Source organism: Colletotrichum godetiae (assembly GCF_030913485.1).
Source record: "Colletotrichum godetiae strain CBS 193.32 chromosome Unknown BDP55scaffold_2, whole genome shotgun sequence".
NCBI lineage: Eukaryota > Fungi > Ascomycota > Sordariomycetes > Glomerellales > Glomerellaceae > Colletotrichum > Colletotrichum godetiae.
In genome coordinates, this window is record NW_026851250.1 from 1,413,831 (window position 1) to 1,430,663 (window position 16,833).

Below are 16,833 nucleotides of genomic sequence, written 5' to 3' on the forward strand. Positions count from 1 at the left end.
TTGGTCATGGGATCCGGACCCCGAGGGCATAACAAGGAAGACGAACCAAGAACATGGGATGACGAACCGAAAAAGGATGGGACGTACATGAGAGAGTTCAAATAATTCCAATTCTTCACTTCTAGACTTTCATTACAACTACTGTTCTAACTACAACTGCCATTACTTTTCCCCGGGCACTTTTTGACCGTGCTACAATGCCACACTGGTGCCGTTGAAACAAGCCCCGAGTTTCGGACCTGTGGCCGGCGGCGGCCGCCGATGCGGCGTTACAGTGGGAACGACAGTGCTGAAAGAGACCGTTTCGGGGTCTTTTCTTCCCAGATCGGATACTTGAGAAGTTGAGGGGCCCCCCCTCCCTGCAAGTACCTGACATTGTATAACCGCGCGGGATAGTTCCACGTGTAATGAACGATCTAGCTCTATATGATGGCTTAAATAAGTCGGTCTCCTCCATCTGCCATTCCATCTAGGCAGAGTGATGGAGGACGTGCAGCATGCCACTTGAACAAACAGACTTTCTTCTGAAAATCAGAGTCTTCCCTCAAGACTCCTCCGCGCCCCGTGTCGACATTCATATTTCACCCTCACTCGCATCACTTGAACTCACGCACCACTCAGCTGTCAACTGAGTGCCAAACTTCGCGAGTATCCTCTTTCTCGGCATCTACCCCGGGGAGCTTCTCATGCGGAGCACAAACTCCACTAGCGCCAGTTTCCCCCGTCCACATCCTGCTCCGTACCGCCGTTCACTTATCGACCTACCTCTCTCGGTAACCACCCTTGGGCCCCCCAACCTAGGCATTACGTACAGGATCATTATATCTTCAACGCTCAAGTTCCGACCTATCCTATTGACTGCTGCTCCTCCTTAACCCACTACCGGCATCATATCCCCCGTTGACTAGACTACCACTTAGACACCCTTCCCTCTTCATCGGCTAGATTTCCCGAAAACCTGGACCTGGGGTGGCTTATTACCTATCTGTCCAGTGCATCCCATCTCCGAACTCGCTGCACCTTACGCCCTTTTTGTATGACGCCATCTATATTTTCCAAAAGATCTCGTACAATTGTTGTTCATTAAGTAAAAATCGTCTCTTGAAAGACTGAGATAATATCGCATTCATCTCATAAGACTTCCTCCGGCCCCCAAAAAAGAACTGCCCCGCCGTCTCATCATCACCACTGTCCCTATCGGTTATCGCGATCGATAACCCCGCACCGCGCGCGATTCACCATGCCCCTCACCAGCGAGTCCCTCCACTCGGCGCAAGCAAGCGAATTCGCAAAGTTCGCCAGCCGAAGGAGTGTCGTCCACAGCACAAAGGGAATCGTATCTTGCACACAGCCGCTGGCCGCAAAATGTGGTATTGAGATTCTTCAGGCCGGCGGTAATGCCGCTGTAAGTAACGCCTCTCTCTCCTGAGTCAATACATCCGTGGTCAAGACTAATAGCAAGTGATCAGGATGCCGCCGTCGCAGTTGGTTAGTCTACTATTCTTCATCCATTTTTGAAATGAGTGACCATGATTAGACGTGGATTTCCAGATTGCTAATGACCTATGTCCTGTTTCCAGCCGCCGGATTGAACATGACAGAGCCGTGCTCCACAGGCATCGGCGGCGACATGTTCATCCTCTTCTACGATGCAGCCACCAAGAAGGTATCAGCCATGAACGGCTCCGGCCGCTCGGCTCAGAAGTCGACTCTCGAGACCATCCGCAAGGACCTCGGCATCAAAGAGGGCGCGTCCGGCAAGATCCCCATGAAGAGCGTCCATGCCGTGACCGTCCCCGGTGCCGCCTCGGGCTGGGTCGACACCATCGAGCGCTTCGGCAGCGGCAAGGTTTCCCTCGAGCGGGTGCTGTCCCCAGCTATCGAGCTCGGAGAGAAGGGATTCCCTGTCTCAGAGCTGACGAGCCACTACGTATGTTCTCACGTCTTCTATGATCCCATCGTTTTTGAGTTCTGAATAGGCACTTGCCAGGATAAGATTGCTGACACCTTTTGATAGTGGAACACAGCAGAGCCCCAGATCAGAGAGGCCTCGCCCAACTTTGCAGAAATGCTGAAGAAGGACCCCAAGGCGTCGGACGGCGTGAGAGCGCCCAACCCCGGCGAGATCATGAAGAACCCCACCCTGGCGCAGACCTTCCGCACCCTCGCAAAGGAGGGCAAGAAGGGCTTCTACACGGGGCGCATCGCCGAAGAGCTAGTCAAGGTCGTCAAAGATCTCGGCGGCCACCTGGAACTCGAGGATCTGGCTCACCACCTCGAGCTGGGAAGCGAGCCCGTCGACCCAATCTCACTCAAGTTCAAGCCGGCCCTCAAGAAAGAAGCCAACGGAGCGTCATCCGGCGCCAGTGGCGACGGCGCTGTCGAAGTCTGGGAGCATCCGCCCAACGGCCAGGGCATCGTCGCCCTCATGGCCCTCGGCATCATCCAAGAACTCCAAGACTCAGGCGTCGTCCCCGCCTGGTCCGCAGAAGACCACAACACGGCGCCCTACCTCCACGCCATCATCGAGGCCCTCCGCCTCGGCTTCACCGACGCGAGCTGGTACGTCACTGACCCCAATGTCGTCTCCGTGCCCTCGGCAGGCCTCATCTCGCGCGAGTACTCGGCCGCCCGCGCAAAGCTCTTCGACCCGACCAAGGCCATGCAGAAGCTCCACGTCGGCGAACCGCCCAAGCACATCTCCCCCGCCCTCCAGAGCAGCGATACCGTCTACTTTTCCGTCTCGGATGAGCACGGCAACGCAGCATCTTTTATCAACAGCAACTACGGCGGTTTCGGCACCTGCATCATCCCCAAGGGCTGCGGTTTTACGCTGCAGAACCGCGGGGCGAACTTTAGCCTCGACGCGGATCATCCTAACAAGCTGGAGCCCAGGAAGCGCCCGTACCACACCATCATCCCCGGCATGGTAACTAACGCGGCAGACGGATCGCTGCATAGCGCTTTCGGCGTCATGGGCGGGTTCATGCAGCCTCAGGGCCACGTGCAGGTTCTCCTCGGACAGCTGGTCGCGGGCCTCACGCCGCAGCAGACGCTCGATGCGCCGCGCGTGTGTATTGTCGCTGGTCTGCCCGAGAGGGACGCGGATTTTGACTGGACCGTCAGCGTAGAGGAGGGCATGCCGGAGGAGACAGTGGAGGGTCTGCGGAAGCTTGGGCACAAGGTTGAGGTCGTTACCGGATCTGAGAGGGGGCTGTTTGGCCGCGGGCAGATCATTAGACATACCGTTGACACGGTTGAGGGAACTGGCGTGTGGTCTGCGGGAAGTGACCCGCGCGGTGATGGTGCAGCGTACCCGGCACTTTGAGGTGCCTGAGGTCGAGTTTTCAGATAATTCGTAACCGTAATATTATTAGCCATGGTGTGGATAATTGGAAACGGACTTAGTCTTGGATCACCAAAAGGTACGACCACCGTAGTATGCATCCCGAATACTACCAACCTTTGAGCTCCCGAGTCACCCTGTTGCCTTGTGTTCGATGCAGTGTCCAGCCCTATCACTGGAAGACCCGAGTGTGGATCTAAGTCCCTTTGATCACCATATTCTGGCGTTTGGTTTTTTATTCGATCCCATATGGAAGAATCATTTTTTGCTCCTCTGGTTCTCCCTCACCCCGTGGATTATTTGCCTCCGTGCAGCATGTCAACAAGAATGGATCCGTTCGATCATAATCGGGTTGCCTTTTGAATTTTGATCGGATTCCGCTGCGTTGAAATGCCAACTTTCTGGTCTCTTTCGCGATGGCTTCATTTGATTGCATAGGGGGAATAGGGGATAGCATCGCAGCACCCATCTACCTCACCATCTGTTCAACGAAATTCTCAACTGCGCAAAAAGGGGTACAAAATTAAATAAAATAAAAGCATTGTTTAGGAGTTTGCCAATAAATACCACTCTATTTCCTCCGGCCGTGGCCCACGCATGGCTTGCCTTCCCTTTGGTATGATACAGTTGTACAGTTTTCCAAACGCTTCCCAGCGCTGGGCATCTAGCCTTCTTTCCCTCCTCTTACTCCTTCTTCTCGCCCTCGCCCTCGCCCTCGGCAAGGACCTTCTTCTCCTCGAGAAGCTTAGCCAGCTCGCCGTTCTGGTGCATGGAAACAAGAATGTCGCAGCCGCCGACAAACTCCTTGTCGACGTAGAGTTGGGGGATCGTAGGCCAGTCGGAGAACTCCTTGATACCTATCACAAGCAAAACAAGTCAGCATTTCGTTCGTCCCAATGCCATAGTCTAGAAAGTTTTGCCATGCATAAAGAGTGTATCGACATACCTTGACGCAGCTCGGGATCGGCCAGGACGTTAAAGGCGGCGAACTTGGAGGGGTCGACGCCCTGGAGGCCGAGGATCTGGATCGAGGCGCGGGAGAAGCCGCACTGGGGCGTCTCGGGGGTTCCCTTCATGAAGAGCACGACGGGCGCGGAGCCGACGGCGTTCTCAATGGCCTGCTTGGTCTCGTCGGAGATGAGGCGGTGCTGTGTGAGGAAGGGAAGCGGGGCCCGGAAGGCGATTGGGCGCGCCGCCGGCCGGACGGCTTGCCTTGCGAAATTCTACGAAAAAGACACCGAGAGGTTAGTGATTGCGCACGGCGAGGTTGACGGTCTCGGGATGAGTTGGGTCTTTTGGGTTATTTGTATAATTGGGTCTGAACTTACTGAGCGGAGGAACGTCCTTGAGAGCATCTTTGCTGTGGAGTAGGTGTGTTGAAAGGTGTGGTCAACGGGGGGCAAGCAGTTGATGAGAAATGCGAAAATGTCATGGGATTGCGAAATGGGTGATGTAATCCGAGGTGTGGTTCTCGGTGAGGGAGCTTGGGCCTTTCCTCACCGAGGTCACCGATGTCGCACTCCATGTTGGCTGTGCAGAGCGCCAATCAGTGCACGGCAAATGTCATCCCCCTAGCCCAAGCTTATGATACCCACTTCAGGTTACCTGTCTAAGTATTGAGCTCTCATTCTGACTGCTCTTTGTCTCATTTTCACATGTTTTGAACAAGCGGTTATGACTGATCAGTGCGAATACGCTTCCCATCTCTTCCCCTCGCCAAACCCCTTCACGTGCCAACATCTCAATTTGTGCTCTGATCGAAGTGGACCTCAAAGAAGAAGATCAGGAGAAACGCGCGATGTTCTCTTCCGCTACACATATATCAAGCACCTAGCACATGTGGAAGGTTTCACGTCCAAAGTATGTTTGTGACTATGGACACGCGAAAGTCATCCAAGAATGTATTCAGTACCTGTTAATGGCAATGCAAGCTGACTGATTTTCTTGGGTCACCGTATACAGTGCAATAGGTTGAAAGCCTTAACACAGCATCAACGGCCATTTGAAACGTGGACTTGATAGTAACAGTCTCAAGTGACTGCCATTGGACTTTCTGCGCTAGCCAAGTCGACACGATATATCAGTCCTCACCTGTCAGTGGCCTTCCCACCTTCGTCTCTATCTGTTTGTTGGATGCCTTGATGGCCAAGTGAGCGAACAACATAAATGTCATGCGAGTAGAAACAACCTCACTCCAAGCCAAAATCTGCCAAAATGCCAGCTTCATTAATCTTTCTTTCGACAACTTACATGCGTGATATGGCATCAAAGGCCAAGCCTCGTCTCCGTCACCTTGACTATATCCTCCCACGACATCATTGCACCACTGCCAGTGTCACCACAAGCAAGCGTCTTCTCAATCGGTCTCAGTACCTCGAACCACGACCACTCTTCTTCTAGCACCTTGACCTGCTTCGCAGTAATAGGATGCGCGTACATGGCCGAGTTCATCGCGGTAGCCACAAGGATCTTCTTTTTCCGGCCATCGATGAGTCCATCTGCATCCCATGCTCGGACCACACTTGTCTACAGAAGCATGAGTCCCAGGAAAAGTTGTATATCTGGGATAATTAGTGCTTACCAAGAGGTTGTCTGAGAAGCCGTTGACGATTTTGGCCAGTGTGTTTGCCGAAAGTGGAGCGACGAGCATCAAGTCCGCCCCTAGTATCCGCAATACAAGTTAGCAAGGCCACTGCACAAGTTACAAATTTACGGGAGACTATTTGACTTACACCGTCGCAACTCAATATGCAGAATCGACGCACCGCGCCGCCAAGGCTGCACCCACTCATCCGCATCCAAGTGAATGCCTTCGACATTTGGCAGCACTCTTATCGCGGCAAGAGAGGGCTGTTCTTCTGTTGAACCATTGAGGAACTCTGTCGCCGAGGCCGTGAGGATGACTCTGATGGCGAGGCTCTTGTGGTGGCCGAGGGCTTTGATGATGTTGGGCAACTTGATGGTGGCCACTGAGCCGCTGGCGCATAGGAGCAGATGAGTCTTGCCGTCGGAGCGGGATGTCGCGACTGCTGCGGCCGGATCGTCTGAGACGCCTACTTTTGACATCTTGATGGTGCTGTTTGGAGGGTCAGCTTGTGAGTCATAATGCAGAATCCCGTGATCAGATTTCTCTTCCAAGTCATCAATGATGACCATAATAACACAGAGAGAAGTTAGCTGTGGTATACGTGAACTTACATGAAGGCGGGACCTTTGGGGTTCGCCAAGGTGTGATGAGCCCACGGGTTCAACTGGTTGCTTCTCCTACTAGGAAGTCTGAAAGAGTCGGAAGACTTGCGTATGAACCCGATTTGCGCGTGGATCTTCGTCGTACTGAATCCAATAAGAAGTACGGTCTTGAAATTGACGGCACCAATGGTTCTTTAGTCCTATATCTTCTAAGATGTAAGGCGAAGCGAATACTGACGGGATGTGAGATGTAAGTCGAGGCCATTGGGGTCCTCGCCGTTCTTAGTAATCATTCGGAGGTACCTCCATCATGGGACCGGATCGGCCCCACCACCGAGCCGCAACGTTTTTGAGTGAAGCTTACGAGTACCTGGATTAGTAGTCGAGCAGCATTAAACAACGGAAATTCGACCCAGGGGACTCTGGACATATTTTCATGTAGACCGTTGCATTCGAAGATGGTGCAGGCAGTTATCGTCACGATATCAGTGAGCTGTAGAGCGCCAGTGTGAACACTTGGTTCTTTGAACTCGACTGACCATAGCCGACAAAGTTCTGCCTACATCGAGATTGAGCTATCTACCAAGAGGATATACCATCAAGGTACCTAACAGTTAATGGCGAATACAACTAACATTACTGCGTAGATTTCACAAACGAGCCGACCCAAAGAGGTGCAGAACGGATGAACCAGAATGATTAGCTAATGAGGCTTGACAGGCAGCACAGATCTCATTGGCCAATCACGATCAGACCCACGATCCCGGACGTTTTGCGGGGTCCCAAATTTTTTTGACGGAAAGTGCAAGCCTATGTCCGACCCAAAAAAAAAAAGTCCAGTTCAGTTCTTGCACGGCCGAAACACGCATATTCCGAGCGAGCGAGCGAGCCACGGAAGGAAAAGAAAACAAAACATATCATGGCGGCGGGCAGCAGCACATCTTCCTCCCTGACGTCAAATACCCTCACATTTGCGCCTGGCATGGCCGCTCAGCTCCCCAACGGCGGCGTCGTCGACGTAAAGGCCCTCTTCGACAACCTGGACGCTCAGAACCGACACGCCTTTCTCCAGCCGCCGCCCGCGATCCCGTCGGCCTCTCTCCAGGTTGTCAAGGACACACTCGATGCGTTCGCCGGTCAGATTAGCGACGAGCAGCTGCGCCTATTGAAGGAGGCAACCAAGAAGCGCAAGCGGGCCGACGGCGGCGGCGCGGGGCCTGATGTTCTCAAGATTCGCAAGGTCCATGTCGACGGATTCGAGACGAGCCAGGTCTGGCAGCAGGCCCGTCGTATTATCCAGAGCGCTTTGAACCATTCCAAGGAGACACTGCAGGAGCTTGAGGACCGGAATGAGGTTGTCACCAACGAGGACAATGGCTCAGAGAGCTCTATTCTGTCTTTCGAGACGGCTTCCGAAAACCTTGACGACGAGGGCTCCAGTGACGAGGAAGAGCTGTCGGGCTCTGATATGGAGAGCGCCGAGGAGGATTCCGATGCTGAGGAGCCTGAGGGCTCAGATGTTGAAGGTCTCACAGGCGATCTCGAGGACATGGAGGAAGACGACGAGGAAGAGGATGGTGAAGAAGACGACGAGGAAGAAGAGGATGACGAGGAGGAATATGTCGAGGACCCCAACGGACTCAACGACGGTTTCTTCTCAATCGACTCCTTCAACAAGCAAACCCAGTGGTTCGAGGAGCAGGATGCACGAGGAGACCCCAACACGGACGCTAACAGCGACGACGAAGAGATCGACTGGAATGCCGACCCCATGTCAGCACCAAGCAAGTCCAGCTCATCAAAAAACAAGGACGTCGACATGGACGACGACGCTGGTTCAGACGAGGAGGGTTCCGAAGAAGACGGTCCCACATTCGGCGACATGGATCTTAACGCCCCCGAAGGCGCCAGTGACGACGAGGACATGGATGAAGCCATGGACAACGAGGAGGAGGAATTCAACGCGAACGGCATCTACTTCAAGGATTTCTTCGCACCGCCGGCGAAGAAGGCATCCAAGGACGGTAAATACAAGAAGAACAAGTCCGTGCGGTTCGCGCCCAAGGCAGTTCAGGAGGAGGACGTTGAGCGAGCCATGGCAGACGTCAAGAAGGACCTCTTTGACGACGATTCTGACCACGGCGACGACTCGGACGACGCCCTGTCCGACGTCTCGGCGGGCGACCCGCGGTCGCGCCGGTCCGCGCATGAGAGGCGCCAGGCCAAGCTCGCCGAGGAGATCCGTAAGCTCGAGGCCGAGTCGGTCGCCAAGCGCCAGTGGACGTTGACGGGTGAGGCTTCTGCCGCCGAGCGCCCGATGAACTCGCTGCTCGAGGAGGATATGTCCTTTGAGCACCTGGGCAAGCCGGTGCCCATCATCACGGCCGAGGTCAGCGAGAGCATCGAGGACCTCATCAAGCGGAGGATCCTGGCGCAGGACTTTGACGAGGTTCCCCGCCGCCGGCCTGGCGCCGAGAACGTGCCCGAGGGCACGCGACGGGGCCTGATTGAGCTGGACGATTCCAAGTCCGGCAAGGGCCTGGCGGAGATTTACGAGGAGGAGCACATCAAGAACACCGACCCAGACAACTACGTTAGCAAGTCGGACGAGAAGCTCGCGAAAGAAGAGGCGGAGATTGAGCGCATGTGGAAGGACCTGAGCGCCAAGCTGGACTCGCTGAGCAACTGGCACTACAAGCCCAAGGCGGCGGCGCCGTCGCTGACGGTGGTGTCGGATGCGGCGACGATTGCGATGGAGGACGCGCAGCCGGCGACGGCGCAGGGCGTCAGCGGCGGGCAGAGCATGGTTGCGCCGCAAGAAGTGTACAAGGCCGGCAAGGAGACGGCGGAGAAGGGCGAGGTGGTGCTGGGCAAGAGCGGGCTGCCGATGGCGCGGGAGGAGATGTCGCGGGAGGACAAGGTGCGGCGGCGCCGGCGCGAAAAGGAGCGGATCCGCAAGGCGGGCGGGACGGACAAGAAGCCGCTCAGCAAGAAGGCGCAGATGCAGAAGGATACGATGGCGGACTTGAAGAAGGGCGGGGTCAAGGTGATCAACCGCAAGGGCGAGGTTGTCGGGCTCGATGGGAACAAGGCCAAGGCGGAGGTCAAGGCGACGAGCAGCAGCTTCAAGTTGTAGAGGCGTTCACAAGTCACATCATAGAGCATGTCTTCGTCTGCGTCGACATCGTTGAGATGTGGAGTATCTATAGAGGAGGCAACTTTCCGGGACCGGCGTTGAGGCTCACGGGATATTGGAACCGACGTCTGGAGAACAAGACGACAGAAACTCCAGCGAGTAATTTTCTCATGTATCACAATGCATCTAGTACCTGGTCACTTGGGGACGAATCAAAAGTTTGGCAATGGAATTGAAGGCAGACATATCATGTGTACCGATGGTGCCTTACCTTACCTTACCTTACCTAGCACACGAAATACTTCCCTAAGCTCCCAAAGGTAAGGTAGGTCCTCTGGGTCCGCGGTTATCGTCGCGCGCGCGCAGGTATGCCAAGGAAGGCGCTGGAGAACCAGTCCGGAGACGGCCGGACGAGATGACAAACAAGAAACGGTCAACACGGCTCTGGTACTCCGTGCTGCCGTCTGTCGAACCTTACTCAAGGGAGCAATCCGACCCGATCCCGGCAGAATCTGCTTAATCAGGGTTCATAGGCACAGCGCCGAACAAGTCCGAATGGCGAGGGGGGTGCCTATTGTAGTCCTGCAGAATTGGACCCCGCGAAAGGGGAGACCGAGAAGAGCCCAAGGGGAGTCGGGGACTTGGTCGGGTAGGGATAAACATCGCCAAGGGGTTACTGCGTACGGCGGGTTGACCAATGACCTTGCGGAGAATGCACCTTTGTCAGTTTGGTCAGCGGTCATTCCCACTGTGCATTGTCCGCGGCGCGCCGACCGTCCTGTGCGGTCCAGTCCAGTCCATATGACTCCCAATTCTTGCCGCCCACACTTTGGGGGGAATAAAAAGAGACTAAGAGAAATTTGAGAGTTGAGAATTTCCAGCGGGTATCCGCCCGAGGAAAGGAAATACGAGTTCAAAGGGCAGTGAGGCGGATGTTTGGAAATAAGGATTGCAAACTCGCCGGTTGGGCAATTTGGCTCCATGAGAATCTGTAATGCAGCGTCAGCATTCCCAACCACCCCCCTTGTCGCTTTTGTCACCCTGCCGTGTCTGCCTCTCATCTATGTCATGCTTGTGAATGTGAGTGTCAAGTTTTCATTGCGTAGATGGGGGCGGGGATGCTACTTAGCCGCCGCTTTCGGACCCCTAATGCCACGGCACCCTACAAATCTGTGCCTTTTCCTTACCTCGACTTTCGACCATTTCACCGTAAACGTAAGCAATATAGGCGGCATCTGATAAAGATCTGTAGGCAAAGAATCTTGCATCTCCGTCTCAGGCCCCTTTCCCGACGTCCACTTAATTACTACCTTTCCCCCCCTCCCCTCCCATTACGCGCTCCACGTTCGCGACAACAAAACCTCACTTCAACCTCGTCTACCCGACCCGACCAAAACCCCCCGCTGAAATCAACCTGAACCTACGCAATACCGTGTGACAACCCTGCCAGATTACGGTGCCCACCCCGCCGACCCCTCACCCTTTCCACGCTTATCAAGCACCGCCATCCTACAGTACGTTGACATCCCGCTACACAGTTCATGTGGTTTTTTTTTCTTCGTTTTCCCGTCCTTCTTGTCATTGACTAATCCAAGCAAAAGAACCTCCTCAAATCAATTCCGCAATAAAGGACGCACTCTCTACATCCATACCTCATCTTTGCCTACACCTAACGCAATATTCTCCCCCGTCTCCCACCGACTAATTCTTTACAACAACAACAACAACACCAACAGGACCGATCGCAGCAAACCCCTTTCGCACTCCAACAAGAGTCACCCATCTCCCCAAAATGGCGCCCTCCTTCGTAACCCTCGACACAACCCCCGACTTCGACTTCACCCCCTCCACAACCACCACAACCACAACATCCGCACCCGCGATGCAGCCCTCAACCCGCACCCTCCTCCTCGCGCCCCCCTCCATAGCATCCCACCCCCACAAACTCCAATCCCTCCTCGCAACCCACGACCGCGCCACAACAGACCTCCAAATGCTCGACCGCCTCTCCGCCCGCCTCGTCGCCCTCCCCGCCGCCGCCTACGACGCCGTCCTCGTCCTCACAGACGCAGACGGCTCCCGCGTCGAATCCACCGCCCTCCTCGCCGCAGACCGCGGCGCAGTCCTCTCCGCCGTCGCAGAGGCCCTCAAGCCCGGCGCCAGCGTCAGAGCCCAAGACGGCGGTAACCTCGCAAACGACCCGGCCGTCGCGCGCGAGGCCGTCCTCGCCGGTCTCGTTTCGGCGGTGGGTGGTGGTTTCACGAAGCCGGATTACGGTGAAGATCAGGTCGTTTCGTTGAGCTTTGGCAAGAAGAAGACGAAGCAGCTTGGCGTCTTTAATGGTGATGGTTCGGTCTCGTTGGGCAGCAACGGTGGTGCCGTCTCGCTGAATAACGGCGGTGCCGTGTCCTTGAACAACGGAGGCGCCGTCTCCCTCAACAGCAAGCCCTCCACCGCGCCCCCCGTCTCCGCGCCCCCCGCAGGTGTAGGCTTCGTCGACTTCAGCGACGACCTCGACATGGACGACGACGACGACGACCTCATTGACGAGGACACCCTCCTCACAGACGCAGACCTCTCGCGCCCCATCAACATCCGTACGTCTCTTCTCATGCTTACCCCCCCCTCCCTTTCCCCCTTCAAGCGGGAAGCACAAGAAAATAATGGCATGACTAACAAATACCGAAAAAAACAGCTCCCGAATGCGCCCCCAAAGCAGGAAAACGTCGCCGCGCCTGCAAAGACTGCACCTGCGGCCTAGCAGAGCGCCTCGCAGCCGAAGACGACGCCGCCCGCGCCTCCGCCGACAAAGCCCTCGCGGCCGTCAAACTCGGCGCAGACGACCTCGCCGAAGTCGACTTCACCGTCCAAGGCAAAGTAGGCTCCTGCGGCAACTGCGCCCTCGGCGACGCCTTTAGATGCGACGGGTGTCCTTACATTGGTCTACCGCCCTTCAAGCCCGGCGAGGAGGTGCGGATCCTCAATAATGATATCCAATTGTAAAAAAGGGACTCCTTGTCCCTTTTTTCTCTTCATCACTGTCTATACTCTTTTGGGGGGGAGCAACAACAACAACACACAGACAAACGACTGGCGTTTACAAAGTCATGGTATGGGAGGAGCCTGTCACATAACATATATCCATCTGCAAGATGCATTTATTTTTTTCAAAGGAAGGGGGGAGGGAATCAAATCATTGGGCGGCGGTTCATCAGGCGACAAAGTCAAATTGGTACTTTCAAAAGGGCGCTTCGTTTTAAGAGAAAGAGGTGTTTAGGCGTAGGAGAAAAATGATACTCCAGTCTGCTTGGACTAGAGAAGACATAAATAACTGGCATACCTTGAGACAAGGCATGAATCGCAAAAGGGAAAGCACTAGAAAACTGTAGATGCACCATCAGGTATCAGGCCGCAGCCAAATTAAAATAACCAAAATTTCCCTGTGGAACATAAAATTCTTCCTGCTCTATCCTTATTCAGACATCACATAAAAACTCCGTTTCCGTGCTGAAGCCTAATGTTCACCCTCTGCCCCTTTGGGAAAAAAAGATAACCTTCGCTAAACTTTCCATGCATTGTTTGAAGGAGCATCAATATTTTCGACCTTGCCAACCCGAGATATCATCGCAAAGCTGCCGTCGATTCATTTTTACCGCGCTGAGCGGCTGCCATTTGCTCTCGAGGGCTTCTCATGAGCCTCATCATCGCTGTCGCCTCCGACACTGTAGCGGTCCTTATCCATCGTCGGTGTCGTGACGTGCAAGTCGTCCAGTTCACTCTCGTCAAAGTCGCCCGTCTCAACGTCGCGGCCAGTTCTCCGGTCACGGAATCCCTCGAGACCACCACGCGTGGCGCCTCTTTGAGTGGTGGGAGGAGTGTTGCCCATAATGCCAGAGTAGCCCCTGCGCTTGCGGCGCTCCTTCCAGACGTACCAACCCCAGGCACCCGCTGCGATGATGACAATGATCAGAACAATCTCGCCCGAGCGGTAGTATGCCTTCCATTTCGCATCGTCCAGCTTCTTTTGCGTTTCCTCGTCGTCGGAGGTGCTGTTGCCAATGTTGCCGACCGAAGTAGCGGGGCCGGTCTCGCCATCAAGTCGGGAGTCGGTGGGTGTGCCGCCAACAGAGCTGATGTCGACCTTCATGACACGGTCAAGCATATCGCGACTTCGGCGAGCGTAGTCGAAAGGAACCATGTGAGAAGAGTTGTAGAAGAGGATGTAGGTGAGGTTGCGTGCCTCCTGCCAGAAGCCGGCAGCTTCACCCTCAACGGTCCAGTCGCGGCGAGGAGCCCAGTTGCCGGGAGTGAGCTCGAAACCCTTGCCACCATTCCATTCCATGTCGCCAATCATCTGTTCGGTTCCCATGTGATTGCAAATCAGATCCTCGGCGCCAGAGAAAAGGACAACGGGGACCTCCTTGAGAAGATCGGGAAGGAAGTCTCTTGAAGGTGCTGAGTTGGGAGCTCTGAAGGCGGCACCAACGGCACCGTTACACTCCTTCCAGCCGGTGTTCTTCTGCGGGTTGATATGCAGGGCGTTGACGACTTCGGTTTTGCGTAGGTAAGGGGTAACGTTGACCAAGTCTGGGGGCCAGTTCATACCGCATGAAGGGTAGGTATCACGGAGGCGAACGTCGTACATGTTAATGCACTCGCGCTCGCCCTTGGAGTTCACCTTGGCCGTCTGCTCAAGCAGACTCTGCAAGACAGCCTCGCACTCGGAGAAATCGACAGTGTTTGTGACGGCCAGCGAGGTGCGGCAAATGCGCCATTGCTGCTCCAACTTGAGCGCGACAGGGGATCCCGTCTCGATGAGTTTCTTCTCGTAGGCGAACTTCAGGTAGGCGTCGTATTGCTCCTTGGGAGAAATCCAAGCGTTGCCCATGATCAGGCCCTTGAGCTGCCAAATGTGCTTCGTGCCAGGCTTCTTGTTTCTCTCAAGGATGTGCTTCGCAATATATGGAATGTGCTGACCAGCGTACGATTCACCGGCGATGTAGAGCTATTTGACTGTTAACCCGGTTCCACGTTCGTCGTATGTGTCCAGTATACTCACGTCGTCGTGCTCGTACTCGGGGAACATGGCAAACCACTTCTCGAGGAATGCAACAAATTGGTCGGCCATCTCGGGAAGCTCGTGCAGATAGCTATCGGTATCGACGTAACTAAAGCCGGTACCGATGGGGTTGTCGACAAAGAGCAGGTTGGCGAACTCGTTCCATGAGCCGTTGTTGTACTCGAGATGGTCCTTATCCTTGACTCGGTAGGGACCGATTTCCATCAGGGCGCCATCCTCGGAACTACATCCTGGACCGCCGTTCAGCCAAATGACAGTGCGCTGCTTGTTGGCGATGTGCTGGTTCTGGAAATGCCAAAAGAAGAGGTTTCCGTTGTGTTCGGGTGTTACTTCGACGTGGCTGCGATGAAACGCGCGTCAGCTTTGGATAGCTCTGCATTTTACGGATGCCTCTTCAGTTTCCCCACAGGGGTCAAAGGGGGAAGATGTTGCAAGCGCGGCAGCATCGGAGGACAACGTACCCAGCGTGCATCTTAATAAAAGGCTCCTTGGGTGCGCCGGGCAGTTCGTGAACAAAGTAGTCGGCGGCGCTCTGGGCGGTGACGGCGGGCGTCCATGATGCCAGCGCAAGAAGCAGCGCTGGCACCATCGAGAGGATAGCCATGATGGGGGAAGTGTATGGCCTCCCCGAGGCTACCTGGGTCGGATTAGGTAGATTGAGTTACGGATGTGTTCCAATCCGCGATTTCATAGAGACGTCGTCTTCCCCCAACAATACAATAGAAAAGAGAAAGACCACAATCCGCAGCAGGACGGTGTGTTTGCAGATTAGAATGGTTGCTTGAAGGGAGGGCGGAGGATCGGGAGGGAGAGAGATGGGAAAGAGAAGAGGAAAAAAAAAAGACGATGCGCAAATGCTCAAGGTGCAGTTCGTTTGAATTGTCCAGGACCTGACCCGTGGACCCCAAGGCGAGAGCGGAAGTTACAGCTCAGATCTGAAATGTGTACTTTCCGTGCCTTGCTGTTCCCGAGTCTCCCCCCCCCAGTCGATTCGATTCCTCCCACACCCCGGCCGCGCACTTGCCGTCAAGTCCTCAGGCTGAGAACCAGTCAGCCTGTCCACCTCAGTCAGACAGTGGCCATTGATCAACAACCCCTGCCTGCCCGCTGTTCCGCCTACCAAAATAGGCTGGGCGAGAGTGAGAGGGACTGAGGGAGCGGGCGGGCGTGGCACAGACATGGAAGGAATTGGGGTCCCGTCACCTTTCCTGTTATCGCCCAGCGGATGGTAGCGCAGCCGAATGGTGCCGCAGGGACGACGGAGAGTCCAGGTACGGGTACCTACCTCTGAGCCTGACGCAAGTCTCCAAACAGGGGCTTCTCTTAGCAGCCTAGGTACCTAGACTCCAGACTCCAAACTCCAGTGTGTGAAGTCGGTGGCTTCCTGAGCCACTCCAGAGCCCAGGGAGTACTGCTGCCCATGCGTGGCGTCCGCTAGGATTAGTCGGGCGCTCAACGGACCGCGCGTTTTTCACTGTCGACCATCCGTACCGCTGATTACCGGCTTACTGTTTGATTATACTTGTGAATCAGAGTGTCGATAGATCAACATTGAACCCAGGCAAGTCTGTACGACCATGAGATGAACTCCCCGATTCAGCAGAGTGCTGAGTGCCGGGGAACAGAGACCTCCTCCTCCATATTTCCTCGCCTTGGCTTCGTCGATCGAACCCCCCTTTTTTGTTTTAATTTTGCTTGCTTCTCCCATTCTTTACAACTGTCAGACCGGGAGCAACCCGGGATGATATGCTCATCATGCTCAGGAGCCGTCAGGATACCGGCCGGGTTACATGTAGACAGTCATACGCGTGGAACACTCGAAATTCCCCTTGGCACCTATCCGAAGCACAGATCGCCCGGATTGCTGAGCTCGGAGAGCCGGCTTATGTAATACGGGGTTGTCACTACCTTACCGTGTATCTTACGGATACCTAAGTACCTACTCCGTACGCGCATATCTCCATCTTTTAGAGCATTGCAACCTGAGACAGCAGCCCGCCCTGTCCGTTTCTCACCCTCCGTCGTCGGTCCCCTTTTAATACGTGCTTGATGATATGAGGACCCTGAGCAGGACGGAAAGAA

The 16,833-nt window shown here is 55.0% G+C and overlaps 6 protein-coding genes across 6 annotated transcripts; 3 read left to right on the forward strand and 3 right to left on the reverse strand.

The window, feature by feature from the left end:
* Nucleotides 1–1,240: 1,240 nt before the first annotated feature.
* Nucleotides 1,241–3,328, forward strand: BDP55DRAFT_540093 (gamma-glutamyltranspeptidase; the record flags this gene model as incomplete). Its single annotated transcript, XM_060568091.1, has 4 exons — nucleotides 1,241–1,405; nucleotides 1,470–1,488; nucleotides 1,581–1,930; nucleotides 2,018–3,328. The coding sequence occupies 4 exons, from the start codon at nucleotides 1,241–1,243 to the stop codon at nucleotides 3,326–3,328; spliced, it is 1,845 nt and encodes a 614-aa protein (XP_060436332.1).
* A 221-nt stretch (nucleotides 3,329–3,549) lies between these two features.
* On the reverse strand, nucleotides 3,550–4,908 carry BDP55DRAFT_643483 (glutaredoxin). The gene is made up of 3 exons (XM_060573508.1): nucleotides 4,675–4,908; nucleotides 4,293–4,569; nucleotides 3,550–4,203 (listed from the first exon to the last, which is right to left on the reverse strand). Exons 1-3 carry the CDS (start codon nucleotides 4,699–4,701, stop codon nucleotides 4,031–4,033), a joined length of 477 nt encoding a protein of 158 aa, XP_060436333.1. The 5' UTR covers nucleotides 4,702–4,908; the 3' UTR covers nucleotides 3,550–4,030.
* A 703-nt stretch (nucleotides 4,909–5,611) lies between these two features.
* Nucleotides 5,612–6,412, reverse strand: BDP55DRAFT_723092 (flavoprotein; the record flags this gene model as incomplete). Its single annotated transcript, XM_060578698.1, has 3 exons — nucleotides 5,612–5,872; nucleotides 5,928–6,007; nucleotides 6,079–6,412. 3 exons carry the CDS (start codon nucleotides 6,410–6,412, stop codon nucleotides 5,612–5,614), a joined length of 675 nt encoding a protein of 224 aa, XP_060436334.1.
* Nucleotides 6,413–7,350: 938 nt separating this feature from the next.
* On the forward strand, nucleotides 7,351–9,976 carry BDP55DRAFT_643498 (U3 small nucleolar ribonucleoprotein complex, subunit Mpp10). Its single transcript, XM_060573509.1, has one exon. It carries the CDS (start codon nucleotides 7,455–7,457, stop codon nucleotides 9,669–9,671), a length of 2,217 nt encoding a protein of 738 aa, XP_060436335.1. The 5' UTR covers nucleotides 7,351–7,454; the 3' UTR covers nucleotides 9,672–9,976.
* Nucleotides 9,977–11,463: 1,487 nt separating this feature from the next.
* On the forward strand, nucleotides 11,464–12,674 carry BDP55DRAFT_626142 (cytokine-induced anti-apoptosis inhibitor 1, Fe-S biogenesis-domain-containing protein; the record flags this gene model as incomplete). Its single annotated transcript, XM_060571596.1, has 2 exons — nucleotides 11,464–12,268; nucleotides 12,367–12,674. 2 exons carry the CDS (start codon nucleotides 11,464–11,466, stop codon nucleotides 12,672–12,674), a joined length of 1,113 nt encoding a protein of 370 aa, XP_060436336.1.
* A 646-nt stretch (nucleotides 12,675–13,320) lies between these two features.
* On the reverse strand, nucleotides 13,321–15,355 carry BDP55DRAFT_626143 (serine carboxypeptidase; the record flags this gene model as incomplete). The annotated part of the gene is made up of 3 exons (XM_060571597.1): nucleotides 13,321–14,676; nucleotides 14,731–15,091; nucleotides 15,213–15,355. 3 exons carry the CDS (start codon nucleotides 15,353–15,355, stop codon nucleotides 13,321–13,323), a joined length of 1,860 nt encoding a protein of 619 aa, XP_060436337.1.
* Between the last annotated feature and the right edge of the window lie 1,478 nt (nucleotides 15,356–16,833).